This window comes from Eurosta solidaginis, chromosome 1 (genome assembly GCF_040869045.1).
Source record: "Eurosta solidaginis isolate ZX-2024a chromosome 1, ASM4086904v1, whole genome shotgun sequence".
In the NCBI taxonomy this organism is placed as follows: Eukaryota; Metazoa; Arthropoda; class Insecta; order Diptera; family Tephritidae; genus Eurosta; species Eurosta solidaginis.
Genome location: NC_090319.1, coordinates 393,119,904 through 393,147,136, shown reverse-complemented (window position 1 = coordinate 393,147,136; position 27,233 = coordinate 393,119,904). Strand labels below are relative to the sequence as shown.

Genomic DNA, 27,233 nt, shown 5'->3' with positions numbered 1-27,233 from the left:
GCGCCCCATACAGAAATTGATTGGTGATGGCAAAACTTATTTGGAAATGCAAAATATGTATCACTCGTTACTGGGATTAAAGAAGCCTCAAAAGTGTCTTCTAGCGTTGCGACTGTTCGTCGGCGTTTGCGTGACCACGATCTGGCCCACAGTTCAAAAAAAGTACCGCTCTTGACTAAAACGCATGTACAAAGGAGACTTCGACTTGCCCAATAACATTTGAATTAGCCTTCTGCCAAATGGCGAAACACTTTATGGTCGAACGAAACGAAGATTGTCATGTGTGATGGAAAGAGATAGCGCCAATATGTAATAGAAATTAATATCTAATAGGGTTGGATTCGATTTGATTTTTTTAAAAATCGATTTTTTCGATTTGATCCTCAAAAAACATCGATTTAATCGATAAAACCGAGTCGAAAAAATGTTATTGCTGTCTAATTTCTTACACGATTTTGACCGTTTTTTAAAGCTCGACAGATTCTTTCTGGTTTCGTTAATTTGCCGAGAAGAATATACAATTTTTGTTTAAGATATTCCAATTTTGTGCGTTGAAATTTCTTTATTAAGTTCTGCTTTCTCTGCAATGATAGCTTAGAAACCAAACATTACCCCAGCGGGTTAGGGGGTCAGAATATTCCCGCGGTAGGTATGCCTGTCGTAAGAGGCGACTAAAATACCAGATTCAAGGGGCTGAGTAGCGCAACCCTTCAGGTTGTCGGCGCAATATATAGCTTCTCCAAACCAAATTGTCAACCTCACCTCTCCGCGGCGAATCCTGTTTCACTAACAGACGAGGCTCTGGCGACCCCAAGCTCCTCATGGACCTTGGGGGTGGGGAGGGAGGGGATGACCTGAAGGTTTAATGTGGCCACATAAATCGTTCCCGAGATGGTCGGGCTAGCACCTTAATGGTGCTGTGGTACCGGAGCGTATCGGATCTGTATTCGGCAAAGGACCATTACATCGATAACACTCCCCAAAGTCTTCGGGGAGCAACCTTATCGCTACAACAACAGCAACAACAAAGAAATATCCTGCCCACGATTTATGGTGATGGAAAGATACGTGATTTCATGTTATGAGAATGCAGGAAGATCCTCTGGCATAGGTAGCATTCCGTACAGTACCCTTATTTTGGGGCAGGCGAAGGGGGATAACTTCACCAAGAAGACTTGATCTCGCATAGTCAAAGTTTATGGTTGTAATTTAAAAAAGATCGATTAAAAATCGAATCGAAAACCAGCTCTAACACCGAATACCATCCGAAGTATACAACATAAGCCGTATAACATAGATGCTCCAGTATTATGGTCCAGGCATGCTTTTCTTGGCTACGCGTGGGACCCATCCAAAAACTTGTAAACTCAACGTCGCTGTGCTGCAATTACAAAGATCTAGGGTCATGCAACTAAATAGTAATTTTAACATAAGCCAACGCCCAATATAAAAAGAAAAAAAAACACGATTATCTATAAGTTATGTGAAAATATGTCTTACAATTTGTTACACTACTAAGTTTTTGACCGCGCAAAACTCGGTGCAGGTTTTCTATATACATATTTGTTTATCTTATTAAAATAATATAAAGATTGAAATTGTATTGCGATTTAATTTGTTAGATATTTGAGCTGTAAGAGGGAGAAATAAAATAATTCTCATAGAAGCAATTACAGGTACTTTTTAAATCCATTCCTATTTAAGTATGTTTACTACTAAGATTTTGACCGCAGCTGTATCTCGCAAACAAAAAATACGTAAATAATCACTTTGAGCTGGGCAGAGTAGGGCGCATACTGGACAAAGGTTCCAATTTCACAGCGGAACCAAGCCGATTATGAATTAACTCTGTCGTAGAAAAACAAGACAATAATGCAATGCCTCATTGTTTGGTACCACTAAATCGCGTCATAGCATTGCGAGATTCACAACTGTGGTCAGAGTGGACGAGCGTGGATAGTTAGTTGATCAGTATCTACGCTCAGTCAGCCAGACACAAAACGGGTGCGCGCTTAGAAAGGTAAAATTCAAAAAAAAAAAAAAAATTAAAACGTACATAAAAACATTACAAAAATAACAATGAACAAATATGTAAGTAAAAAGAAAAAACAATAAAACAATCTGCAGTGAGGAAAAAATAAATTATAGTAAAAAATAAAATAATAATTAATACAGGCTTTTAGCTAGTGTTTAATTTGTAATAGTTAGCAACGAAATACAGCTAATGTTGAACTTAAATTGTGCGCGCGGTTAAGTTACCGATGGCGTATCCAGGCTGCAAATCCACAGACATATCTGTGACATATTTATGTGCACAGTTACGCTTGGTTTTTCAGTGCCAGTTTAAACTCCAGTTTAACCCTGCCACTTCGGCCGCTTAAGCTGATATGAGCAGCAAAATCGTATGTTATCGAACAAAGTGGCAAGTTTAAGCTCTAGACTCTACCTAGTCAACTTTAACTGGAGTTAAACTCGCGCTGAAAAACGAGGTATTAGTGTTTATATGTTGGTACCATGCACGTTCCCGCCATGGTTGGTACTTACAAACGACGGTGCATTTTGATTATAAAGATTAGTGACAATTCAAAAATAAAGTTAGCGGCAACAACGTTCTTATTGCATTTGGTTCATATTGTGATAAAAAGCTCTTTCTACCTACAAAACCTACATATATTGCGTTTCCATGCAAAGGGGTATTACACAATACGTGATACGATGTGTTAAAGTGCCTTCTACAATTATTTACCGGAAAATACGTACTAGATAAGTGCTTGTAGGGAAAATGTTTTGATAAAGCAAATTTCAATGAAAGATTGAAAAATAAATTATTCTATTGACATATTAACATTTAAAACTGAATACATTCATATGTACATACATATGTATGTTATAATTGGGCAATTCAGAAGAGTGTCGTATTCATGAAAATGTTAAAGATTTCAGTAGTTTGCATGTATTGCAATATAAAATTTTATTGAAGCATAGCACATACGGCGAACAGGAGACCTTGTGAATTGCCCAAATGTTTGTATTTTTAGTGAATTGAAATAATGAATAAAATAACGACGTGAAATACATACATACATACGTCAACATCAACTTTGTCAATTTGCAACGGCAACAACAAAAAATAAACTGGTGAATGGATTTTAAATATATAAGAAAAATATGTGAAGATATGTATGCATAAACAAATAAATAAACTAAAAAAATTAATTAATTGAGTTCACTGTGCTGATTTTCTGGATTTCGAAACATATTCAGTGATATCTACATATGTATGTATGTACATGAGTACCTATTATATTACAACTTTTTTTTTACTTTAATATATGTATGTAGTTCAAAATCACCACAGTGGGGTAACCAGAATTTCGGTAACAGGGCATTGTGGATGTGGTACACAATGCAATAGGGCGCAGTATAGTTTTTTGCGTTACCTTAAAGGCGATGAGAGAGGTATGAACAAATATTTGGATGGGCATCGGTATTCACTACGCATTGAACCGTTATGCTTACATCACACGGTTCTAAATGAAGTAAAATTTGTTAACTCGAAGATTCTACTCTAGTTTTCGGAAAAAAAATGGAATATGAACCTAAACAGTGCTTAAAATTGAACAAAAGCTATTTTCAAATAGGTCAACATAGAAAACTAAAAAACTAATTTTATATTGTAAAGCTTATAAATGCAAACTAATACAGAGGACTGCATTGACAAATGTGGCATGTATCCCCCCAACTCAAATCCTCGAGCCAATGTATGTATATACATACATATATACATATCTAGAAAAATACATATGTACCTTTAAGAAATATATGTACAAGCATTTAAAAGATGAAATACAATAAAGCGTAATCGCGGGATCACTAAAATAAATCCTATTTAATAGGCCCCAAATCGAGTTACAAAAGCAGCTTGGTAGCATCCCATCCACCCATCTGTAATTTCATTCAATTTAGCAGACTTAAGTAATCGTTGCAAAAAAGATTATAAACAAATCTATGAAGGCATATAAATACATATTATGTATGTATGCACGAATGTGTGCGTTTAAATAAACAACCTGGCCCTGGCAGTCAAACCAGCTAGCTACTTGTAAACTACTTCACAATACATCCGTAAGGAAGTCAAGCAAATATCTATTTTTGACATGTCAGTTGTAGAAGATCTAAGGAGACTTTTCCATGAAATTTATTCAAAACATAATAGAAGGAACTTTGCCTGCGTATTTGAGGACTAAAATAAAATATGTAAAAGATATACACTCTGTAAATGCTCGTAATAAAAATGATTTTAATCTGCCGGCTTATAAAACTGAAGCAGACAAATGTAATCTGTATTATAAAGGTCTTAAATCCTATAATGAACAACCGGATAATATTAAATCATGTCATTCCAATAAATTTAAACAAAAATTGTACAATTATTGCAGAACACTACCAATTTAGTGCTGGACAGGCGGGCTTCCATAGCATCGATATAAGTGCAGCGAAACTATTCTGCTATGCAGCGCCAAGACTTCCAAGCTCTTGTACGCATACAAAAAAGGTTACCGAAGCACATACTGAAACGCATCACTCGATGAAATCAGTGCATCGCCGTGCAGATGCTGCCTTCGCGCTTTACTAAAATGCGTAAAATGCCTACACCTACACTGGCACAACACTTTTATCGCATGATCTGGAAGTTTCCCATCCATAGTACTCCAAGGTAGGACATAGATGTAACTATTCTAGATTGCATAGTCCAGAAGACAATTATAAACATGTAAAATATATTTAAGTTAGGCTTAGAAAAGCCGTAATAAATAAATACATTACATTACAAGAGTAGAGGGATCAACAGTCATAACGTCAATTGGCCTTATGATCTCTTCAAATGATCACATAGTCAATTGAAATTAGGACCATAAATATGAAACAAAATGGTCACAACGTGAAATTTCAATGTCAACGATATTGACATTATGACCATCTGTTCTTTTGGAAAAGGTCATAGTTAACTCTTACTTCAAGTGGCCACAGCGTTAATTACTTTGTTTCGCACCTTGACGCATGAAAATGTTAACGTCTGTAGAATGACAATTACATTTTTATGTTGTCTCTTTTTATTGAAAAATCGGATTTAATACTGGTCCAGCCCACAAAATCCAACAATCTCTAACGCTAAAACTCAATCGCCAAAAAAATCTAAAACTGTATCAAGTGCACAGAAAAGTATGGTACCTACATTTAGAACCATAGTATCAGAAATAACCGCCTAAGTCCTATCTAAAAGAATTAAAGTTAGGCTGTTATCCTTTGTAATCATATGGTACTGAATGTTGCATACTTTTCTGTGCACTTGTTTTGGATATTATTAGCTAAGGTTGGAATGCCTCCAAATTCCATGAATTTCTTTAAAATAAATATTACTAATGGTGGTGTGATGGTAGCGTGCTCCGCCGTATCACACCGTATGCCCTGGGTTCAACTCCCGGGTAAAGCAACATCAAAATTTTAGAAATAAGATTTTTCAATTAGAAGAACATTTTTCTAAGCGGGGTCGCCCCTCGGCAGTGTCTGGCAAGCGCTCCGATTGTATTTCTGCCATGAAAAGCTCTCAGTGAAAACTCATCTGCCTTGCAGATGCCGTTCGGAGTCGGCATAAAACATGTAGGTCCCGTCCGGCCAATTTGTAGGGAAAAATCAAGAGGAGCACGACGCAAATTGGAAGAGAAGCTCGGCCTTAGATCTCTTCGGAGGTTATCGCGCCTTACATTTATTTATTTTTTTAATTTAAATAAAAACTTGCGGCAATTTTTATTCCAAATTTTCGCTTGCGGCGCTACTTTTCCTAATTCTGGTTTTATTATTTGTATTGAAATATGAAGAACATAATCAAGTAAACGTCTAACCAATCCTACAGAAGTTTATTGCTTTGGTGCTGATCTTAAATTGCTGTATATGGTTGTGGTCTTTTTCACGTAATAATCACAAGGTCAAACAAAAAAATGTCTAAACGGCCATAAAGTGAAATAAAAAAGGTCATACGGCCGATTGACATTATTACCATTTTAATTCGTCAAAGGGCCAATTGATCGTTTAGCCATTTGAAGTGGTCATAACGACAATTGACTTTTGGCCCTTTACTTTATGTCACCCCACCTTCTAGAATATTAGCCAAAACTATGATTTTTACTTGTTGTCTTGTTTTTACTTTTCAGACTAGTTTGAACTCAGACGACGAAAATTCTAGTTGCCAACTAGTATATTTTTCTGGATAGTTTGGTGCTTCACCTCAGGGTATCTATAGACAACAGTCCCGTGGAAAATATTTCAATGTTACTTAGATACATAAACAAAATCTAAAATATAAACAAAAATTATGCAGTGAACTTTTCATTATTTAATTAACACAAAATTTGCGAATGAGGTTCATGTTTAACATAATAATTAAAGTAAGATATACAAAATAAACAAACTAGGTACATATGTGTGTATGTATGTATGTACCTATATGGGCCCGCCGCAGAGATGTAAGATCGAAGTACAAAAATCGAATTGTGAATCGATTTGAAATAAAAATTAGCGGTACAAAAAATTTCTAAAAAATTACATAAAAATAAATTCCAAAATCATATTATTCCAAATAAGACTTCTTATTAAGTAGAATAATAGTTGCTTTATTTTGCCAGCGAGCTGGAAAAAAACGCTTCAACTAGCTAAACAGTTTCATTATGGCAAAACCATACAGATGGTGGAAGTTTATCAGCGAATTGTTACTTTTTTTAGCTGCTATGACATTTCTACTTCTAGCGCAGTATGTTTTTGACACTCAACCAGAGAATTACAAAAACAAAATACATGAAATGCGCGTGTTTGTTTGTATGTATGTCACCCTGCCGCCAGGGTGAAACCGCTTAATTGTAATAGTTAGCAATGAAATACAGCTAATGTACAATTTTGAAAATGCTTTTTGTGCAGTTTTCTGCTGCAGGCTTTTATTAGTTTCCATACTGAATGGAACGGAATGCTCGCATTTTTTTGCAAGGCTATAAGCCGACTCGACCATAAACGGTTTGTAAACCAAACCACAGCTATTTGTAAGTTAAAAACCGATTCAAGAGAAAATTTAATTAAATTTGAACTGAACAGGAAAACCACTCTAAAGAAATATTTCGATTTGTTTTGAAATACATAACACCCTTAAATATAAACTTTATGTTATCAGTCAAATTAATATCATTTTCAGATATAATTATTATAATCTGTAAATTTTGTTAATTCCTATTCTCTACGAAAACTTCGAAGAAAGTGCAAGTTTCATACATATGTATGTAGGTATATCAATATAAATATCAAAAGCTTTCTTTATACTCAGCTGAACAGAGCTCACAGAGTTTATTAACTTTATTCGCATAACGGTACTCCTTAACGGCATAAACTAATCGAAATAGATATAGACTTCTATATATCAAAATGATCTGGGCGAAAAAAGAAATTCATTTAGCTATGTCCGTCTGTCTGTCCGTATACACGATAACTTGAATAATTTTTGAGGTATGTATCTTAATGAAATTTGGTATGTAGGTTCCTGGGCACTCAACTCAGATCGCTATTTAAAATGAACGAAATCGGTCTATAACCACGCCCACTTTTTCGATATCGAAAATTTCTAAAAACCAAAAAAATTCGATAATTCATTTCCAAAGACGGATAAAGCGATGAAACTTGGTAGGTGGGTTGACCTTATGACGCAGAATAGAAAATTAGTAAAATTTTGGACAATGGGCGTGGCACCGCCCATTTTTAAAAGAAGGTAATTTAAAAGTTCTGCAAACTGTAATTTGGCAGCCGTTGGGGATATCATGATGAAATTTGGCAGGAACGTAGGAGTACCGTGTATGTGTGTTAAATAAAAATTTGTAAAATCGGATGACGAACACGCCCAAGTTAAAAAAAAAAATTTTTTAAGTCAAATTTTAACAAAAAATTTAATATCTTTACAGTATATAAGTAAATCATGTCAACATTCAACTGCAGTAATGATATGGTGCAACAAAATACAAAAATAAAAGAAAGTTTCAAAATGGGCGTGGCTCCGATCTTTTTCATTTAATTAGAATACTTTTAATGCGTGAAATTTGGTAAGGGCTTAGCTTCTATGACGATAACTGTTTTCTGTGAAAATGGGCGAAATCGCGCAGTTTTTATACACAGTCGACCGTCTGTCCTTCCTCTCGGCCGTTAACGCGATAACTTGAGCAAAAATCGATATATCTTTACTAAACTTAGTTCACGTACTTATCTGAACTCACTTTATCTTGGTATAAAAAATGGCCGAAATTCGACGATGACTTGGTTCATTGGCGCAAAATATAACTTTAGAAAAAATTTTGTAAAATGGGTGCGACACGTACCATATTAAGAAGAAGAAAATAAAAAAGTTCTGTAGGGCGAAATCAAAAGCCCTTGGAATCTTGGCAGGAATACTGTTCGTGGTATTACATATATAAATAAATTAGCGGTATCCGACAGATGATGTTCTGGGTCACCCTTGTTCACATTTTGGTCGATATCTCGAAAACGCCTTCACATATACAACTTACGGCTACTCACTTTGAAAATACTCATTAACACCTTTCATTAGATACCCATAGCGTGCAAACGCATTGTGACGAATATTAGCAACACTATCATCTCTAAGCCGATACTAAGCAGTCACTTGAATGTACATAAACAAATCAATTACTATGTCTACACATATGTACATACAAGCGGCGGAGAGATACGCACAAACACATGCATATATCTGAGATACTCACAAAAGTATGCAATCATCGGTGGAAGTATTACTCACATATACACGCTCATATGGCTATGCGAGAGGCTATAAACGTACATCTGTAGTTTATAGCTGGTAACCAAGTAGTAAATTCTAGAAGAAGAAACGCCTAGAAGTATGCGAACGAGACAGCAGAGAGTATAAAAGGAGCGAAAGCTGAATAAGCAGCAATAAGTTTGATTTAAGCACGCTATCAGTTGGGAAGTATTTTCAAAGTAGTCTAATAAAGACCATTTTGCATTATTGAATATTGGAGTTATTTATTCAACAGTTTAGCGATACGAACGTAAGCAGCGGAATTTCACTAAATTCGTTACAGCATTATAGAGTCACCCCTGGTCCACCTTTATGCCGATATCTAGAAAAGACATCCACCTATAGATCGAAGGCCCACTACTTTTTAAATAATCATTAACACCTTTGATTTGATATCCATATCGTAAAAACGCATTCTAGTCACCCCTGGTTTACCTTTATGGCGATATCTCGAAAAGGCGTCCACCTATAGAACTATGGCCCACTCCCTTTTAAAATACTCTTTAATACCTTCCATTTGATACACATGTCATACAAACACATTCCAGGGTTACCCTAGGTTCATTTTCCTGCATGGTGATTTCCCTTATTTTGTCTCCAAAGCTCTCAGCTGAGTATGTAATGTTCGGTTACACCCGAACTTAGCCTTCCTTACTTGTTTGCCTAAATTCAAAACCTCTCAATTTACTACACTATTTTCTAATTATACTGGATTAACATTTTACACATAACTGAAAAATATGCTTAAAATCTACAAATTGTTGTAGAACCAAAGCAGTTTAAAAAATTCAAAAATAGAAACTTGTATTAATTTCTGGTTTACTAAAAAAATCCAAGAGTTTAAATTTATTGCTAAAAGTTAGAAAAAGGCACTTGCGAAAGAAAAGTGGTGCAAGTCTTAGATTTTTTTTTTCGAAACATTATAAGATGATATGACATGTTTTCATACACAGATGTGATAGCTCAGCAGGTTGAGCAAGCAATCAGGGGCACGTCAGTTCGAAACCAGGCCACCGTCTACTAAATTTTTGTTTTTATAACTGCAAGTGTAGAATTCTCTAGTTTAAAACTGAAAACAACCTCTGAGCACACATTTTCACGAAGAGCGGTATAATCAAAATTTTAATCCAAATTTGATTTGGTCATATATGTGTGTATGTAGTACAAAAAAGTTTCAGTTTTTAAAAGGACTGGTATAACATTTTTTTTATTTTACAGGCAAACGAAAGCTCGGGAAGGGTCTGCTCTTTTAAAGTAAGATACAAACTGTTTTCAAGCAAAATAGTTTTTTCTAATAATATGTTTACATAATTGAAAGACACCCTAATGTACATACTATAAAGGTGCACTTAATCCTATTTGGAAAAAGGGCATAATAAATGGAAACAAGTATTTGTTGCATATCCCGAACAGCATTTACGATTTAACGATTTAGCTGCTAAAGTAAGAGAGTAAAGAAAGTTCTCTTTATGAACAATCAGATGTACGAAATACAGATACCGACCTCAGGGTTGAATCCACTAATCTCGCCGTCCTGAGTTTTTTTTTGGTATACTTGTTGATACCTCTATTTCTTCTTCTTAATGCCATTACATACATCCGGTAGCGAACCAAAGTACTGATGTTTACAGAATTACGGATCAATAATAAGGGTTGATAAACTTGATTTGACTGCCTTGAATTGTAAATATTCATGTGTTTTCAGTTCGGTGCAAAAACGCCACAGATAAAGCAGCAGCGGCGCAATAAACAGCGCATAAGTAAGTCAGCTGCAATTTGAACTGGTGAAGCTGACGGTAACAAAGGCGAAGTACCTGCACCGAAACATAACAAAGAAACTCAGCAAAATTGAAAAAGAAAAATATAAAATGCTTTGTCATAGAAATACATACTACTTGTTGTCATTAGTCACACTGTGCGTCAGTGGGACGCTATGGCGTTGTTGCAGCGCTTACCAAGTTGGTGTTGGACGTGCAGATAGTACGGGTCCACCAGTGGAAATACATTTCGTAAGTTGATATACATATATGCCAACAGTAGTTAATCAAAATCTACCTAGATTAATTTACGTATGTATATGTGTAAAATTATGGTGATCCTTTTAAATCAAATAAACGATTTTTTCCAGTCTCACCCCTTCAGATATCATTTATAAATTTTGGCCCCGATTGGATACGATTACGGGATGTCGCAGTAGAGTCAAAGTTAAAATTTTTCTCTGGCAACTAAAAATATTAATATTGAACTTTTTGATTTCTACTACCCAAAACCGATCATATTATAGTTGGAGGTACAGTAGAAATTTCCCATGGGTATTTTACTTTACCCAAATATTAACTTTTCCAAGCGGTTTTCAAATTTCAAAAAGTACAGTAATAAACATAGTTTTTCGGATATAAGACATTGAATTTCTTTAAATGACTTAGTTTTAATCATTACAGAGCATAAACTTACATTTAATTTGTACTGGCTGGTTTCAAGTCTACAGAATATACATATTGATTTATTCACATTGTAAATATCGACAAAGTAACACTTTCAATTTTTTTTTACAAAAAAGTCCTATGAAAAAATTTGATAGTGTTACTTTTCGTATGGCACGTCGATATGTACTTATTAATTTATAATTTGGTTTAAAGAAGCAGTAGAGACTTGTTTGTTTTTTTTTTTCTTTTGTGTAATAGCGTTTGCCAATTTTTACCCGCATATTAATAAGATCTGATATCAGATAGCGGAACGTGGACGCTCAAGCTCGGTCAGCTTAGCCGAGGAAATAGCTTTCTCGCGAGTTAACGTTTTCGCGATTCTGCGGTACTACATACATATAAATTTTGGACCCGATTAAAAAATGTTAGGGGGTGTGTAGTGGTTAAAGTTCAGGCTATTATTTAGGCTTCACAGGAAATCTAAGCTTGGCACCCTGCCCAGCACGTTTAAACTGTACTATTATCGAATCCGCGAATAAAGACTTCACATAGACTGAACGTGTTCATAGTGTTTGACAAGCAAACGTGAGAACCCCAATCAGTAGCGGAATTCACTAACTTATAACGATGCTATTTGTCGAGATTTTAATTGACGATTTTGTCGTTTGCCTTATCGATTGTGCTATTCACTAACTTAGTTTTAACGAATGGAAATAAATTACATTTAAATTTCGTTTTAATAAAATAAAGGTGGCAGCACAGGAGTGCCACAAATAAATAAATTCCGCATACTAACTGCTTTTAAAAGTGTTTACATATTTAAACAAAAGGTAAGTAAATGCGTTATTATTTTTTTTTCTCTGTTGACATCGCAGTTATTCTTGTACCCCTTAATTGACCATCAAGTTGAGAAATAATATCATGAGCCAAGTCTAGGGTTAGTCGGTACAGCTTTAGAAACTCCGTTGCATTCAAGTGGAATGGGTCATCTACTTCTCTATGAACCACTGGCGATGGACTTAGTAATTCTTCATTTTGTGATAAAACGTACGCCAAGTACTCAAATGCCATTTGATTTATAAATAAAGCAGCCTTTCGTGTTTGAAAGTATTTAATTAAAGTTCCGATTTTCTTTTTTAACTAAAATTGCCAGAAATATTAATATCGTGATTTTTAACGCAGCCAATTTACTTGCCGTTTATTTAACGACACAGCTGATCGTCGATAAACGAATATCGATACAAAATAGTTACTGAATAACGAAATCGTTATAGTTATCGACTCGCAAATAAAGCGATGGCAAATGTCGTTAAAAAAGTTAGTGAATTCCACTACAGATCGGTTATAGAATAATTCCATCCTCTTGGCAAATACTAAAAGTTTTCTGGGACCTAGCTTAATCGCTGCCTCGAGAACAAGCAACTGGAGTCTTGGCGAGCGAATTACACGACCACAGAACGTGCTCAATCGTTTCTTTCTACATTTGCTGTTGGTGACGCGGCCTAATTTGGAAGCATGTGACCCCAGCCGGCAGTGCCCAGTTAGTATGCCCATCGTGAGAAGCAATTCTTCTCTCTTCAGAGATATGAGCCACTTTGTGAGTGTTATATCGTAGGATTTGTACATGACCTTAGAAATTTTGCAGCCCGCCCTTCTGTACACGCCTTTACTGCTTGATGGATAATATGCAGCTCCTGTCTTTTTTTGATTTCTCCCAAACGGATTGGGACGTATTCAGCAAGTGCTACACGTTCCTTTGCCAAATAATCGGCCTTTTCGTTGTCTTCTTTCTCTTTATGACCGGGAACCCAGTACAGATGTATGGTCCGTTAAGTAACTTTTTCCAATGCTTCTTTCCATTCCAGGATACTGCGTATTGAGGTTATTGTCCTGAGGAATTCTCTTTGTAGGGTGCATATAAATATTACCTGCGCCCGAGGACATTTCCCCACAAGAAACTAATCAGTTTCCCTTCCGGATCTCCCCCTTTCGGTTAACATCTGCCCATTGGGGTTGCTGCAATCTAGTAGTGCCACAGTCAGAGAATACTTCGCAACTTCGTTCATCTTCTTCTTGGTGAAAAGTGGGATGTACCCTTATTAGCATTTAGTACTTTATTCATCATTTTCTCTTCCCGTATTACAGCTTTTGAGGTACATGGCTTTCCAGTAAAAGCAAGCTTGTCAGCTTCAGCCGATAGTTGCCTCTTGCCTCTCAGGGCTTCTTCTTCCTTGATGCGGTTGCAAAATTTAGGATCGGTCGTCTCTCTGGTACATGCCAAGCGATCGCCCTCCGGGTTATTCTGCCCGGTAGTGTGAAAGGGTTCTCTCAAGCTCCCTTTATCTTTGTTCCCGTTATAATGTCAGTTCTTTGTCCGGGCTGGTAGACCGCTCATTTACCAAGCGCACTGAATGCATGCCATCATCGCTTTCCGCGTCCGAATCATCGCTGTAAGAGATTTCTCCTTCTCCGGCTTGCGACGCCATCACGTTTTCCTTCGCATCCTTACTTTCTTTAGGAGCTTTTGAGTTCATCTTGGTCGTGGTCGTACAACAACCACACAAATCAAAAAAATTCAATTTAACACTATTCAATTTCACTTTTTTGATTCGCCATAGAGCAGTCTTAACTTTGATCACTGCGCGATACCCTTAACCGTCTCCAATTAGGGCTAAGGGTTATATGTGATATTTTTGACTTTTGCATAGCGTCGTGAGACTGGAAAAGCTATAGATTTCATTAATAAGGAGCACTCTAATCCCACATGCTTTAACATTTAAATTGATTATGCAATTTACTTTATTAGGCTAGTTGAAGAGGCCGTCTCCCCCAAAACCTCAAGTCAAATATTTTTGTTTATTGAACAAACATTTATTTTTATATAGATGGGGTACGCCAACCTCAAACAAGTGGGACGTGGTTTGCACCTGCGCCAATACGCACGCGCTTTTGTAGTTGAGGATGATAATCATAAACGTGTGGCATTTGTTTCGGTTGATGCTGGTATGATGGGCTTCGGCGTAAAACGTGAGGTAAGTCGAACTGTAGAAGTTTATGGCGCGAGACAATGGTCGGTCTATTACGGCTCACTTGCAGAACGGCAAGTTATCTTTTTAACTCAGAGTTAATTTTGAAATTGGGTGAGTTTAACTCCTCTTTTGAAACTAACTCTGAGTTAAAAATACAATTTGTCGTTCTGCAAGTAAGAATAAGAGTAGCACACAGACCCGACGACAGGGTGGGGATTCCCCCCGGGCCTGGAGTTTCTCAGGGGCTCCGCCATTTAGAGGTATTAAGACATTTTTTTTTTTAATTCAGGAGAGTCTTTAGTTCTTCCATGTGCAAATTTGAAGCCGATTTTCAAAAGCAACGAATATTGGTAATGATTTTTTGCCTGGGCCTTCGAACAGAGAGGAGACAATAAACACACCAAACAAAAATTTATGTTTACATGAATCCGAAATCGTAAAGTTTTCGTTGTGACACTGATGAAGGTTCATCTTCAAAAAGTCTTCGAACAATACCACCAACTCTGTATCAAAGTCCAGATTATTTAAACGACTTCGATATCGGTACCGTGAATAATGAGTGTTTGCGATCTGAACAAGTCAACGAAATAATTCGTCGAGGTCATCAAAAGTGTTCTGTTATTTTTCCACGTGATTGTCATGACGAGGCATTTCCTACCTCGTTGTTAAACAGAATCTTTCCAAATGGAGAGAAAGTGGAGCGTGACTGGTTAGTGTGGAGTGCCAGTAGCAATGCTTTTTATTGCCTACCGTGTCGTCTATTAAGCACCAATACTTTATTAAATCGACCTAAAATGTTGTCCTGGCGGATATTCGAAATTCCAGGTATGGAAGAAGCTATACGATAAGCTGCCATCACTCGAAAATATTCAAGATCACATTAAATGTTATATTCAATGGTGATCTTTACAATATCTAATTCAAATGGAGGCTAAAATTGATACACTTATCCAATGGCCAGCTAATCACTGAAACTCAAAAGTGGAAAAAAATTGTATATAGAATTTTGACATTATTTTATTTTTGGGTGAAAGAGGCCTAGCTTTCAAAAGCGAAAGTATTGTCTATATCTTGGTAAACGAAACAATGGACATTTTTTGGGCATCTAAGATCTCATAAGCCAATATGATCCGATACTTAGAGATCATTTGGAGAAAGTTAGGGTTTCACAACCGCAGCACAAACGTTTACAAGTTCACTATCTTTCCCTAGATATTCAGAACGAGTTTATAGAAATTTGTGCAAAGCACGTGAGGAAAACTAGATTAGATCAAGGCAAGAAAGCCAAGTATTTTGCTATTATCGTGGATGCTATGCCTGATGCTAGTCACGTTGACTACGTTCATTTTGCGCTAACTCCATTTCAATTCGAAAGCAACAAATTTTACAATTCAAGAACGGTTTTTGGATTTCGTGAATTGTAACCAAAAAACTGGTCAGAGAATCGCTGATCTAATTTGCCATACTTGATTAAAGATTGTCGTGTACAAGGGTACGGTAACGGAGCCAATATGAAAGGAGTTTACAACGGAGCACTACGTCACATTCTCGGCAAAAGCTCGAATGCTGATTACTCGCCTTGTGCAACTCACAGTCTCAATTTATGTGGTGTTGATGCTGCAGAATGTTGTACGGCTGCAATTACTTTCTTCGGAGTTGTACAAAAATGTTTTACTATTTTCAGCAGTACTCCACAACGATGGGACACCCTAAAAAAAAAAAAATGTACCGAGCTCTCTTCATAGTTTTTCAGACAAAAACCAAATTTGACTGCGCAAGCATGCGGAGATGTTACCGGCATTCTCAAGTACATTAACAAGTTCGAATGTATCTTGCTGTCCTCAGTTTGGTTCAAAGTACTGACTACCATTAATGAAAGAAACGTAGTCCTCCAAGCTAGAGAGGCCACCAGAGATGAGGTCCGACATCTAGATGTCTTATTAGCTGATTTAAAGTTGATCACGAACCAATGGGAAACAATTTTAAACGAATGCAAAACAGTTGCTATTCAATTGAACATATCGCCAAAGTTTCCGGACATTCGAAAGGGAAAGCCCAAAAGACGTCTGAAGATAATTTAAATGAGAGGATTACGGATGATTCAGAGTCTGATCAATACATTCCTGGTGATCGTTGATGCGGTAATCACTGGCATTACTGAACGATTTGCAGCTATGTGAAATTTGGGCGAGACGTTTTCCTTTTTGTGGCAATTTGAAGACATGGATGAAACTACGGTTCGGGCGAGCGCAGCAAAATTTGTCGAAAAGTACAAGTCGGACATTTCTCAAAACTTAGAATGCAAAATAATTCACTTTAAACACATTTACGAAGCAATTTTGATAAAGGTCTGTCACCATTGGAATTGCTAAATGCCATCTACATATGTTCAAAATCTGTATACGATTTTCTCCAACATTTGTGTTGCTTTACGTATCTTGTAACGTAGCAAATGCTACGCCACAATATTTTTTCCCATTTACTGCCCACCCCTAATATTATATGTACCGACATACATATAGATACATACTGGCCCAACAACCATCGCGCAAGCATAAGGCAAGCCAGCGATGGTGAACGCACAATGCTGATGCTGGAGAGCTTTCATTCGTGGCGCGCTGTGCGCGACAATGCGAGCATAATTCCCAGTGTGTTCATAGACACATATGAATAAAATGATTAGTCAGAATACAACAGGCACACTTCGCCTTAGGTGAGTGAAGTGCGTGCCGACCGCCATTGGCAGTCGACAAGAGTGCCCTTTGGGTTAGGAGGGCGCGTTACAAGGTCAGTTTCACCGATGGTACCCCCCTACCTATCCGACGCCCTGCCGGTTTACCTCCATTTCCTGTGAGTGAGACGGGATGCACACCCCTTATTACTCACAGGAAAGGTAATGCACGGGTAGTCCTCTCGGGTAGGAAGGACAGCCGTCCCAACGCCTGCGGCGGGACGGATACCCCTCTACCCTGGCAGATTTTCCGAGCCAATATACATACATTCTAGGGACTCTCTTTGTGTCGACGGGGGGTAAAGTTACAAGGTCGGTTCTGCCGATGGTACTCCCCCCGGTCTAATTGGCAGCCCTAACATTTGGTCATCATCTCCTCTGAGTGAGACGCCCCCCCCCCCCCCCCCCCCCCCCCCCTATTACTCAAGGGACGGGTAATGCACGGATATACGGCTCAGGTAAGAGGGGGCCACGTCCCAACGCCTGCGGCAGGACAAACTCCCCTACTACCCTAGCCGAATACCCGAGCCAATATATTGTAGTTCGTCCAATTAGTAAACTCTAACTAATCGACTCTTCGTCTTATGTACAACCATCATCGCCATCCCGATCCTTGGACATCCCATACCGGAGTCTAGCCACCACCGTCGTCATAGCTATTTGGTGAGAACTACCGTCATGCAATATACTCTCTTCGGGCGTGATCATCATTACCACCGTCATTACTACCGCCGTTATCACCCCTTGGCGAGAGCCACCGTCATTTAATACTCTCTCGTCGGGCGTGATCATCACTACCACCGTTATCACTTTTGGCGAGAGCCACCGTTATTCACCGCCGTCATCACCATCTGAGCCACCGTTAGCTAGTACTCTATCTCTCTCTGCGTAGAACTGTCGTCCTTGGATCGTAATATTCTTAGCGAAAATACCTAGGACACATCCCTCTCTCTCTCTACTGGATTCAAGGTTGTGGATATTTTAGCCTGAGAGCCACGTGTGTGTGTGTGTGTTCGAAATCAAAACACTAATTTACTGTGTATTTATATTGGTGGGGGAAGTGGGACCTCCATCCGACTCTGGATTGACTTGAGCATACCTCAACCTTTGGCCAAACCCACCTCATAATTTTTTGCACTATACCTGTCACTGTAGCTAGTGCAGAACGTTCCTTCAGCGTCCTTTCAAGAATCAAAAACTTTCATAGATCGTGTTCATCTCAAGAGCGAGTTTCAGGACTTGCCACGCTTTGTGTTGAATCCGTTTTGGCAAGACAGTTAAATTTTGATATTATTATAAAAAAATTTGCAGCGAAGAAAGCAAGTAAAGCCACTCTTTGATATCCGAACTTTCTATATTGAATAATTAAAATTTATATCATTAAATTTATCAGAAATGTATTAAAATGTTACCAAATAACTAGAAAAGATTATTTGAAACAATATGTGCTGTTAAAAGATAATTTCATTTCCACGTTAGAATAAAATAGTATAAATAGTAAATATTCTGTGTTAATTTTATTTTCAGCTCTTAGTCCAAAAATCATTTAGTTGATGTGACATTGTTTTTTAAATAATCCATCAATAATGATTCATGAATGAGACGTCATTAATTCAAGTTAATCAAATGTATTAGTAGATTTGTTATAGGGGCCCGTAAATTGTTTAGTCCCGGGCCCGGATTTTCTCTCTACGGCCCTGGTAGCACACACAAAGTTATCGTGGAAAACTTCCTCGGACACTATAGGCAGATAAGTACATTTCAAATTGGAGAATGTATTGTAGAATATCGCATTTCTGGGCACGCCTTAAATTGTAGGTCTAGGAATTAAACAAAAACTGCATAACTAAAAATTCGAATAAGTCATTAAAATCTCGACTTAGAAGCAAAAATCGTCTTTTTTATAGGCTGATGAGTTGATTGGCCTATAACTAAAAATTATTTTATAGATATTAGAAAAAAATTGCAAAGTTTACAAACGGCGATGGTTGCTAGGACATGTTTCTGAATTTCACTTCTCCATCAGCTAGCTTCTCGCGAGCTGAGTATTGAACTCGAATCTCCAACATCCATACCAGTGCTGCTGGTAGGCACCGACGATATATTAATTTTGAACAATTTTTTTTCAACATTAGGTGGTTAAGCGTTTGCAAGCGCGTTATGGTAATGTTTACACAACCGATAATGTAGCTCTCAGTGGAACACATACGCATGCCGGACCTGGAGGATTTCTCATGCATCTGCTATATGACATCTCAATTTTGGGCTTTGTGCCGCAGACATTTGAAGCGCTAGTGCAGGGTTGTTACTTGGTACGTGAAAACTGCTCACAATTCCCTTTGGTCGTTACTAAAAGCTCTTTTTTACAGAGCATTAAACGTGCCACCGATAACATGGTAGATGGTAAAATATTCCTTTCGAGAACAACAATACTAAATGTGAACATCAATCGATCACCAACGTCGTATCTGCGCAATCCAGATGAGGAGCGTGCCCAATATGAACATGATGTGGATAAAGAGTTAACTCAATTGCGATTCGTTGATGTGGATAATAATTTGCTAGGCGCCTTTAACTGGTATGCAGTGCATGCCACATCAATGAACAATACCAACAAATTGGTGTCCTCGGATAATGTGGGTTACGCGGCTTTACTTTTGGAGAAGGAGTACAATACCAACAAAGTACCTGGAAGGGTAAACACTTTTTACAAACATAAGTATTTAAAACGTAATAAAGTTGTTTTTGTTATATATTTTATAGGGCAAATTTGTTGGTGCTTTCTGCTCATCTAATCTTGGTGATGTTTCGCCGAATATTATGGGTCCTAAATGCTCTATTAGTGGTAACGAATGTGATTTGCTCTCATCAAAATGTCCACCAAAGGAGGGTGAATGCTTTGCATCTGGACCTGGCCGGGATATGTTTGAAAGCACAGAAATTATTGCTACCCGTTTGGCAGATGGTGCTTTGGTGAGTATTTTAAAGGTTTGATTCTAAACATGCACTCAGGGCGTAACGAGAATGGGCTATAGTGCAATTATCCCGGCCAATTACTAAGAAAATTAGTAGTAAGCTTGCCAAGGTAGGTCAAGCCTTTCCCCCTTGTCCCTCCCAAGTCAGAGGAGCTCTTTTTAATTTATTATAAAAATAGACTTGCAACACGTCCACTGCATCATCGTACTAAAACCTTGCAGGGAAGTATCTTGTCCAAGGCTCGTTATCTAGTTTTTTCATTGGCAGGAGCTTTTTTTTCAATTGCACTAGTGCATCGACTCCAGAACGATTGCAGCTGTGTCACGAGATATATTGTGTTAATCCCACCCGAGCCACAGGAGCTGTAATAGTACACTGTCTTGAATAGTTCAACTAATCTTCATCTGAAGATCGTTTTATGAAGGCCTGTCTTTGCAGAACTGTATGAGCTTCCACCCATTATTACCCCAAGGGGCCCCTTGCAACAACTCTGGCTTCTCGCTCCTGCTATATTACGATGTGCTAGTTAACCTGCTAGGTTCATGACTTGCTATCTACACTGACCAGCCAAACATTTAGCTAACCGAGAAGATAAATACTCTATTACAGATAATATCTGTTTGGAATGATGCTATTAAAACACGCTCGTTACAGGTAACAAAACAACACCCTGAGAAGCCTTTCGAAGCCCCTGTGGGGAATGATATCTTCGCCCCAGTAATGGCACCGAACGGGAGCTCGTTTAACCTTATTCAACATGCTATGCATGTAGTTTGCCTTGAATGGCTTACACTTTACCAGCAATCTGTAAGTTAGGATCGGTCGTGTAACCATTTTGCCCGACCGATCAGTCATGTCCCACTTTTTTCCAGTTATTATTTTGCAGTCATCCAAAGCCCAGTTGAACTTAGGTATCTTAGGACCCCTAAGTATTTCCTACTAGCAAAAGCACTTAACTTTTGACCTAAAAGAGAAATTAGCAGTCCTAGTGGTGAAGGGCTCTATCTTCGAAGAGCGCTCTCTTTGATGGATTATGAAGCTCAATGTTAATAAAATTTGAGTCCATAAGAAAAATATATTTGTTGATAAGCTTTATTTTAAATTTCCAGCGTTTGCTAAATGCGTATAGTCAAGAGTCTACAAGTCGTGAAATAGTTGGCGAAATATCTTTCATTCACCAATTTGTCGACATGCCAAACTACAACGGTTCCGCTTACAACCCGCTGCAAAGGAAACTGGATAAAATACGAGGCTGTCAACCGGCTATGGGCTATAGCTTTGCTGCTGGAACCACTGATGGCCCAGGTGCATTCAATTTTGAGCAGGGCACTCTAACCGATAATGCGATGTGGAATGCCGTACGCGATTTTATAGTTCCTCCTACACAGGAAGATATTAATTGTCATTCGCCAAAGCCCATATTACTTGCAACAGGAAGAGTATGTTAGGATTAAGCAATGATATCAAATATTAATTAAAAACTTTTTTGTTATCTTTTCTAGGCCACTTTTCCTTATGAGTGGCAACCAAAGATTGTAGCCACACAACTCTTGAAAATTGGTGATCTGATCATAGCGGCTGTGCCAGGTGAATTGACTACAATGGCAGGACGACGTGTACGTAATAAAATTAGTGCTGTGGCTGTCGCCACTGGTGGCAAAGACACTGAAGTGATCATAGCGGGCTTATCAAATATATATTCCAGCTACATCACAACCCCTGAGGAATATCAGGTGAAAAAGGCACAGGATTTAATACGAAATTGTAAAATACTAATGCTAACACTTTCAGGCTCAGCGTTATGAAGCGGCTTCCACGATATTCGGGCCTCATACTCACTCAATCTATATGGACGTTTACGAGCAACTCACTAAAGCAATGATACGTGACCAACCTTTGCCACCAGGCCCCGCACCGCCATATATGAATGATCGCATGCTATCAATGAATACTGGAGTTATTTTTGATGGTCATCCGATCGGCAAGGATTTTGGACACGTTAAGTTACAGCCGCATAAATCTTATCAAATTAATGAAACTGTTAAGGTGACCTTTATAGCAGGAAACCCGCGAAATAATCTATTCCATGAGAAAACCTATTTTGTTGTGGAGCGAAAAATTAACGAAGAGCGTTGGAAGATCTCTTATACTGATGCGAGCTGGGAAACTAAGTAAGTTTCGGTGCCTTTGCCCAGTCTCTCTTCAATCAGTCCCTGATCTTTTTAAATTTTATTTTGGCAGGTTCATCTGGGAGCGAGTTCATTTGATACTTGGCTTTAGCGATATTCATATTCATTGGACCATAGGACCCAACACATTACCAGGCGAATATCGTATTCGGCATTTCGGCAATTACAAATATATTTTAGGCGGTATATTCCCCTATGAAGGAGTTTCCAATTCATTCATAGTAACAGAAGATTAATTTTAGTGAAATGGATTGCTTAGACTACTAGTCAAAGGCTGCACTCTTCAGGGTGTTAAATTATTTATGTATGTATGTAAGTTTCTAAAAATGTTCTTTGTCCTTGTAAATATGAACGATGTGATGTACTATATTGCCATATGTATCATGATAAAACTATAGGAAGGTAAAATCCATTGTGAATTCAGATTTCTTGCTTTGTTGTGGACTTGGAAGATTTAATCTCCTTGCCAAGTGGGGTGTGAATTTTTCTTACATATATTGGCTTTTCTTACATATAACGGCCCGCGGCATTCTTCAAAGAGGTAGTGTAGATCGGGAGCCGGTATTGATGAAACGTTTCACTAGATTGTGTGGCCGATTAGCTTCTGCGTGGTCAGCAGAAAATCCACAGAGCTAGAAGGTTAGACAAGGTCAAATCAAATCGTTTCTGGAATGGTCGAGCTAGTACGATATCCGGAACGTACCGACTGAAAAGTCATATGTAAAAAGGACTTTAATTGAATAACATTTAAAAATAATATGTCTGTACTTATTTTTTATGTTGTGAAAACAAAATCAAAATAAACAAGTAAGGACGGGATTGTCTTCGGCCGTTCCCAAGACTTCATACTTTTCATGAATGGAGCTGAACAATAAACTTATCCCATTCATAATATCCAAATAATCGGCTGTATAAGATCTGAAATATATAGGGAACAGATGTACATACCTAAGCGATTTTTAAGATAAATAAAAAATTACAGTTTATATGGGGTATACTCTATATATTCCACCGATCACTATGATTTTTTTCAGACAACAATATATGCTATATATGTAAGCATTTGGTGAAATTGTAAGCTTCTAGTTGTTAAAATAGGGCAGAATGTGCGAAAAGTTTCTTATCTGAACAATCGGTAGTGGGGGATATATGCATAGCTCCAGGTGGCTTCCCAGCAAACACAGGTTCTAACGGTAGATAAATATTGTAGTTTTACATTAGAATTCTAATGTGGTTCTCTAATGCATTTCGAATCGAAAACTAGGTTAGAGAACTTGTTTAGAATTCGACTGTGAAACGATTCGAATAACACTAGAAATGCGATGTTATGATTATTGTCACAGTTATCGATTATTTGCACGACATGATCAGTCACAGTGTTATACAAAAAATAAAAATAGTGAAAAGTTGTGTGGAAATATTATAAGCTGAGAAATAAGTTTTTTTTATTTATAATAATAAATACTAGTAAGTGAAAATGTATCCAAGAAAGTTAAAAAGGGAAAGCGAACCGATTATTGTAGGGCTATTTGAATGTTATGAAGAAAACGCTTCCTCATCCGTACCTCAAACCAATGCCGAGCTCAACCCTGAGGAAATAAGTGGAAGCGAAAATTCCAACACAATAACTAGTACTGAAAACTATGAAACATACGATAGGATTTTGAATTATTTTTATTTTATTATAATTTATAAGCTTATAACCAAATAGAAGTATCTGATATAATGAAACAATGAAAATTTCGCTGATTTTAAATAACTGAACTTAATTGCGCATCACTTAAAAATTCTCATTAGAAACCCATTAGCAATTGACGTTAGAATTCGATTAGAATTCTAACCCTTTTCTCGATATCGAGACCGAAGTCCCTTTTTTGTCGAGAATGCCATAATTCGGGACAGTTTTGCAAATCGTCCTCTAACCTTCTACCTTAGAGAAATACATTAGAATTCGATTCGTCTTCTAATCGTTTTCTAACCTAAATGTTTGTTGGGTTAGTTCAAAATTTTAAGCGGCCACAGTCATTGTGAATGAAATTAAGTGTGATATCTTCTGCATAGACGTCAAAATTCCAAAGTGATTGGATCACCTGATTTGTAATTGACTATCGCTGTCTCATTTTGTATCTCTATCTATCACCCGCTGAAGACATGCGCCGCCATATTGAACACCCTGCCACAACGCTAAAAAGTAGCCCAGTGTTGCACCTTAACGTTAAGCTAATCGTTTATCAAAAAATTTCCACCGTTTCCGTTGAAAACTTCGAAATATTGTCGATAAAGAAATTATCAAGATAAATTGTATCTCGTTTTTAACCGAAACGAAAAGCTTTCGTTAACGTTAAAAACGTTAACAAAAACGTGATACTTTATGTTTGAATTGTGCTGGCAATGAAATAGCCATTGTGAAGCCGTAAGGTGGTAACAGTGAGAGGACATAAGCTGGAGACATTGGTGCTTTATCGGTAACCGTATCGGTAACCTTTTAACAGCTGATTCGACCAACCTTATGAGAATCAATGCAATCGATTATTGGTGCCGCTAAAGTCGTAACCGTATCGTAGCCAACCAATTGGGTTTTGGTTTACCGTCGTAACGATAAACAGCTGATTACGTTAGGGATACGGATACAGCGATACGACATACGGCACCAATGACTCCAGCTATACACTCGTACTGTCAAAATTCATGAGAAAAGTTGCAATCAGCTTGGCTAATGCTTTCACCTTTAAGCTGGAGACATTGGTGCTTTATCGGTAACCGTATCGGTAACCTTATAACAGCTGATTCGACCAATCTTATGAGAATCAATGCAATCGATTATTGGTGCCGCTAAGGTCGTAACCGTATCGTAGCCAACCAATTGGGTTTTGGTTTACCGTCGTAACGATAAACAGCTGATTACGTTAGGGATACGGATACAGCGATACGACATATGGCACCAATGACTCCAGCTTTAATGACTGCGCCATCAATCAGCTTTGCCAGCATAGTTTGAAATTAATAATCAACATTAACGATTTGATTTCGTTTTGATATGGCAGAAAACGAAACAAAATCATTTCGTTAATTTGGCGTTCTTAACGTTAATAAACGAAATGAAATGACTTTGTTTCGTTTATTAACGTTAATTATCGTAACGAAATGATATCGGTTCGTTGGTTAAGCATGCCTGAAGTAGCCATATTGAACTTCCTGTCAGGCAGTTTCATTCACAATGGCGACAGTGATAAACTTCACATTCTATCCGTAAGGAGGCGCTCTGAACCATTACCCACTATAATTCACCACTAAACCAGCTCAGGGTTGTATTTTAGTGTCTTAATGCACAATCAATTTTTTGTTCGCAAAGCCCGAATTGTCGCGTGGGCTTGTTGATGCCTACCTCGCTGCCTCGTGAACACACCATTAATTGAAATGTTATTTGTATTATTTTATTCAACATAGTGAACACTCATCCAAAGAGGATAAATAAATAAGAGCCACCAGTCTGCTACGAGTGGCAAGTAACTCGCCGGAAATCAAAAAAATTTATGTCTAATGTTTTCTGTGAGGGACATTTTTATTTGTCTCGCATTTATCCATGCCGCGTAGGCACCTTATGTAAATGTGATTTTTGGAAAGAGAATTAATTAATAAATACAGTCGAAAAAATAAACACAAATACCCCACGCAATGTATAGAAGACATTTATGGACATCTCGCCAAAAAAAAAGAAACCTGCGATTACCCTAACCAAAAACATTACACAAAGTAACGAGTGACGTCTCTTATTATATTTATCCTCTTTGCCATAATACCCATATTGACATGCGTACGATTAGTCACGTAATTTTTTCATACGATTGCCGTTTCGATCACGGAATACGTTATTCGAGCCATGTATCTTGAATCCTTCTACCACCTTCAATTTCGGTTTCGATTCCAATACAAAAAATAATTGTAAGTTTCGATTCCATAATAGGGGGACTCATGTAACCGTATAAATGCCTTATAAAGTGTGTAAGCGTATAAATTTATCTAGTGCGTAAACGAGCTGTCAAATTTTGTATGAAAAATCATTTACACAATTTGTATAAATTTACGTGCACATTTCATTGTGTAAACGCGGTAAACTCAAAGGAATGCAACCTTGCAGACATTAAAGCAGGCATTTTCATCAGAAATCTCCAACATCAGCAAGTAAATGCGTTTTAGTTTTGATTTTTCGCTTAATCTTGTCATTTTTTAATTTGTATAACAATCAAAAAAATTTTGTTCGGCAATAATACAGCTGAGAAACAATCAAGTTTAGCAAGAGTATTACTAGGTGCGTTCATATAACAGCGTGTATAAATGGATATAATTTTACACCTTATAAGTTTATATGCTTTCATGAGTCCCCCAATTGTTCCCTCCAAATTTTAAGAACGCTCTGTATGTCTGTTACCAGGTCGCCATTATCTTTCTTACGGCAATCTGCAACGGTGTTGAATCCTTCCGTCATAAGCTGGTCCAATTTTTAGATATTCTTCCTATTAAACAGTGTCTGAAACTCCTCGCACTCACGCCGCTCGGCTTGACATTTGTTCCTTCTAAGTAATTGTCATCAGAGAAGGAATCGACGCTTTTGTGTCTTCGCAAAGAGGATAAATACAATAAAAGCCGTCACTCGTTATTTTGTAGCGAGTGTCTCGCTGGAAATTGAAAACATTGATGCCGAATGTTTTCTGAGAGGAACACGCCCCTTGTGCAACTGTGACTTTTGGAAAGAGAATTAAATAAATAAATTAAATACAATCGAAAAATAAACAAAAATACCCCACGAAAATGTATAGAACACATTTGTAAACATCTCGCCCAAAAAAAAAGTAGCGACTACCTCTCAGTATATATCGAGTAAATGCCAAAAAAATACCGAGTGACGGCTCCTATTGTATTTATCCTCTTTGGTCTTGGCAGCTACGTTAGTGTCAGTGTCAAATGTCTTTATTTTACAGACAGTTGTAGTACACTACGCTAAGCTCTGATTAT

At 37.5% G+C, this 27,233-nt stretch overlaps 1 protein-coding gene across 10 annotated transcripts; it reads left to right on the top strand.

Annotated features, from left to right (window-relative positions):
- Positions 1-1,855: 1,855 nt before the first annotated feature.
- On the top strand, positions 1,856-22,645 carry CDase (neutral ceramidase). Of its 10 annotated transcripts, XM_067763615.1 has the most exons (11): positions 1,858-2,091; positions 3,039-3,138; positions 10,575-10,878; positions 14,181-14,327; positions 19,191-19,367; positions 19,425-19,751; positions 19,819-20,028; positions 21,141-21,470; positions 21,534-21,764; positions 21,823-22,202; positions 22,273-22,645. In XM_067763615.1, exons 3-11 carry the CDS (start codon positions 10,738-10,740, stop codon positions 22,454-22,456), a joined length of 2,127 nt encoding a protein of 708 aa, XP_067619716.1. In that variant the 5' UTR covers positions 1,858-2,091; positions 3,039-3,138; positions 10,575-10,737; the 3' UTR covers positions 22,457-22,645. The 10 variants fall into 10 exon arrangements, with proteins under 10 accessions (XP_067619721.1, XP_067619716.1, XP_067619714.1 ...); XM_067763613.1 differs by lacking the exon at positions 3,039-3,138 and having other exon boundaries at positions 1,858-2,020; XM_067763610.1 differs by lacking the exon at positions 3,039-3,138 and having other exon boundaries at positions 1,858-2,020; positions 10,088-10,878.
- The last annotated feature ends 4,588 nt before the right edge of the window (positions 22,646-27,233 follow it).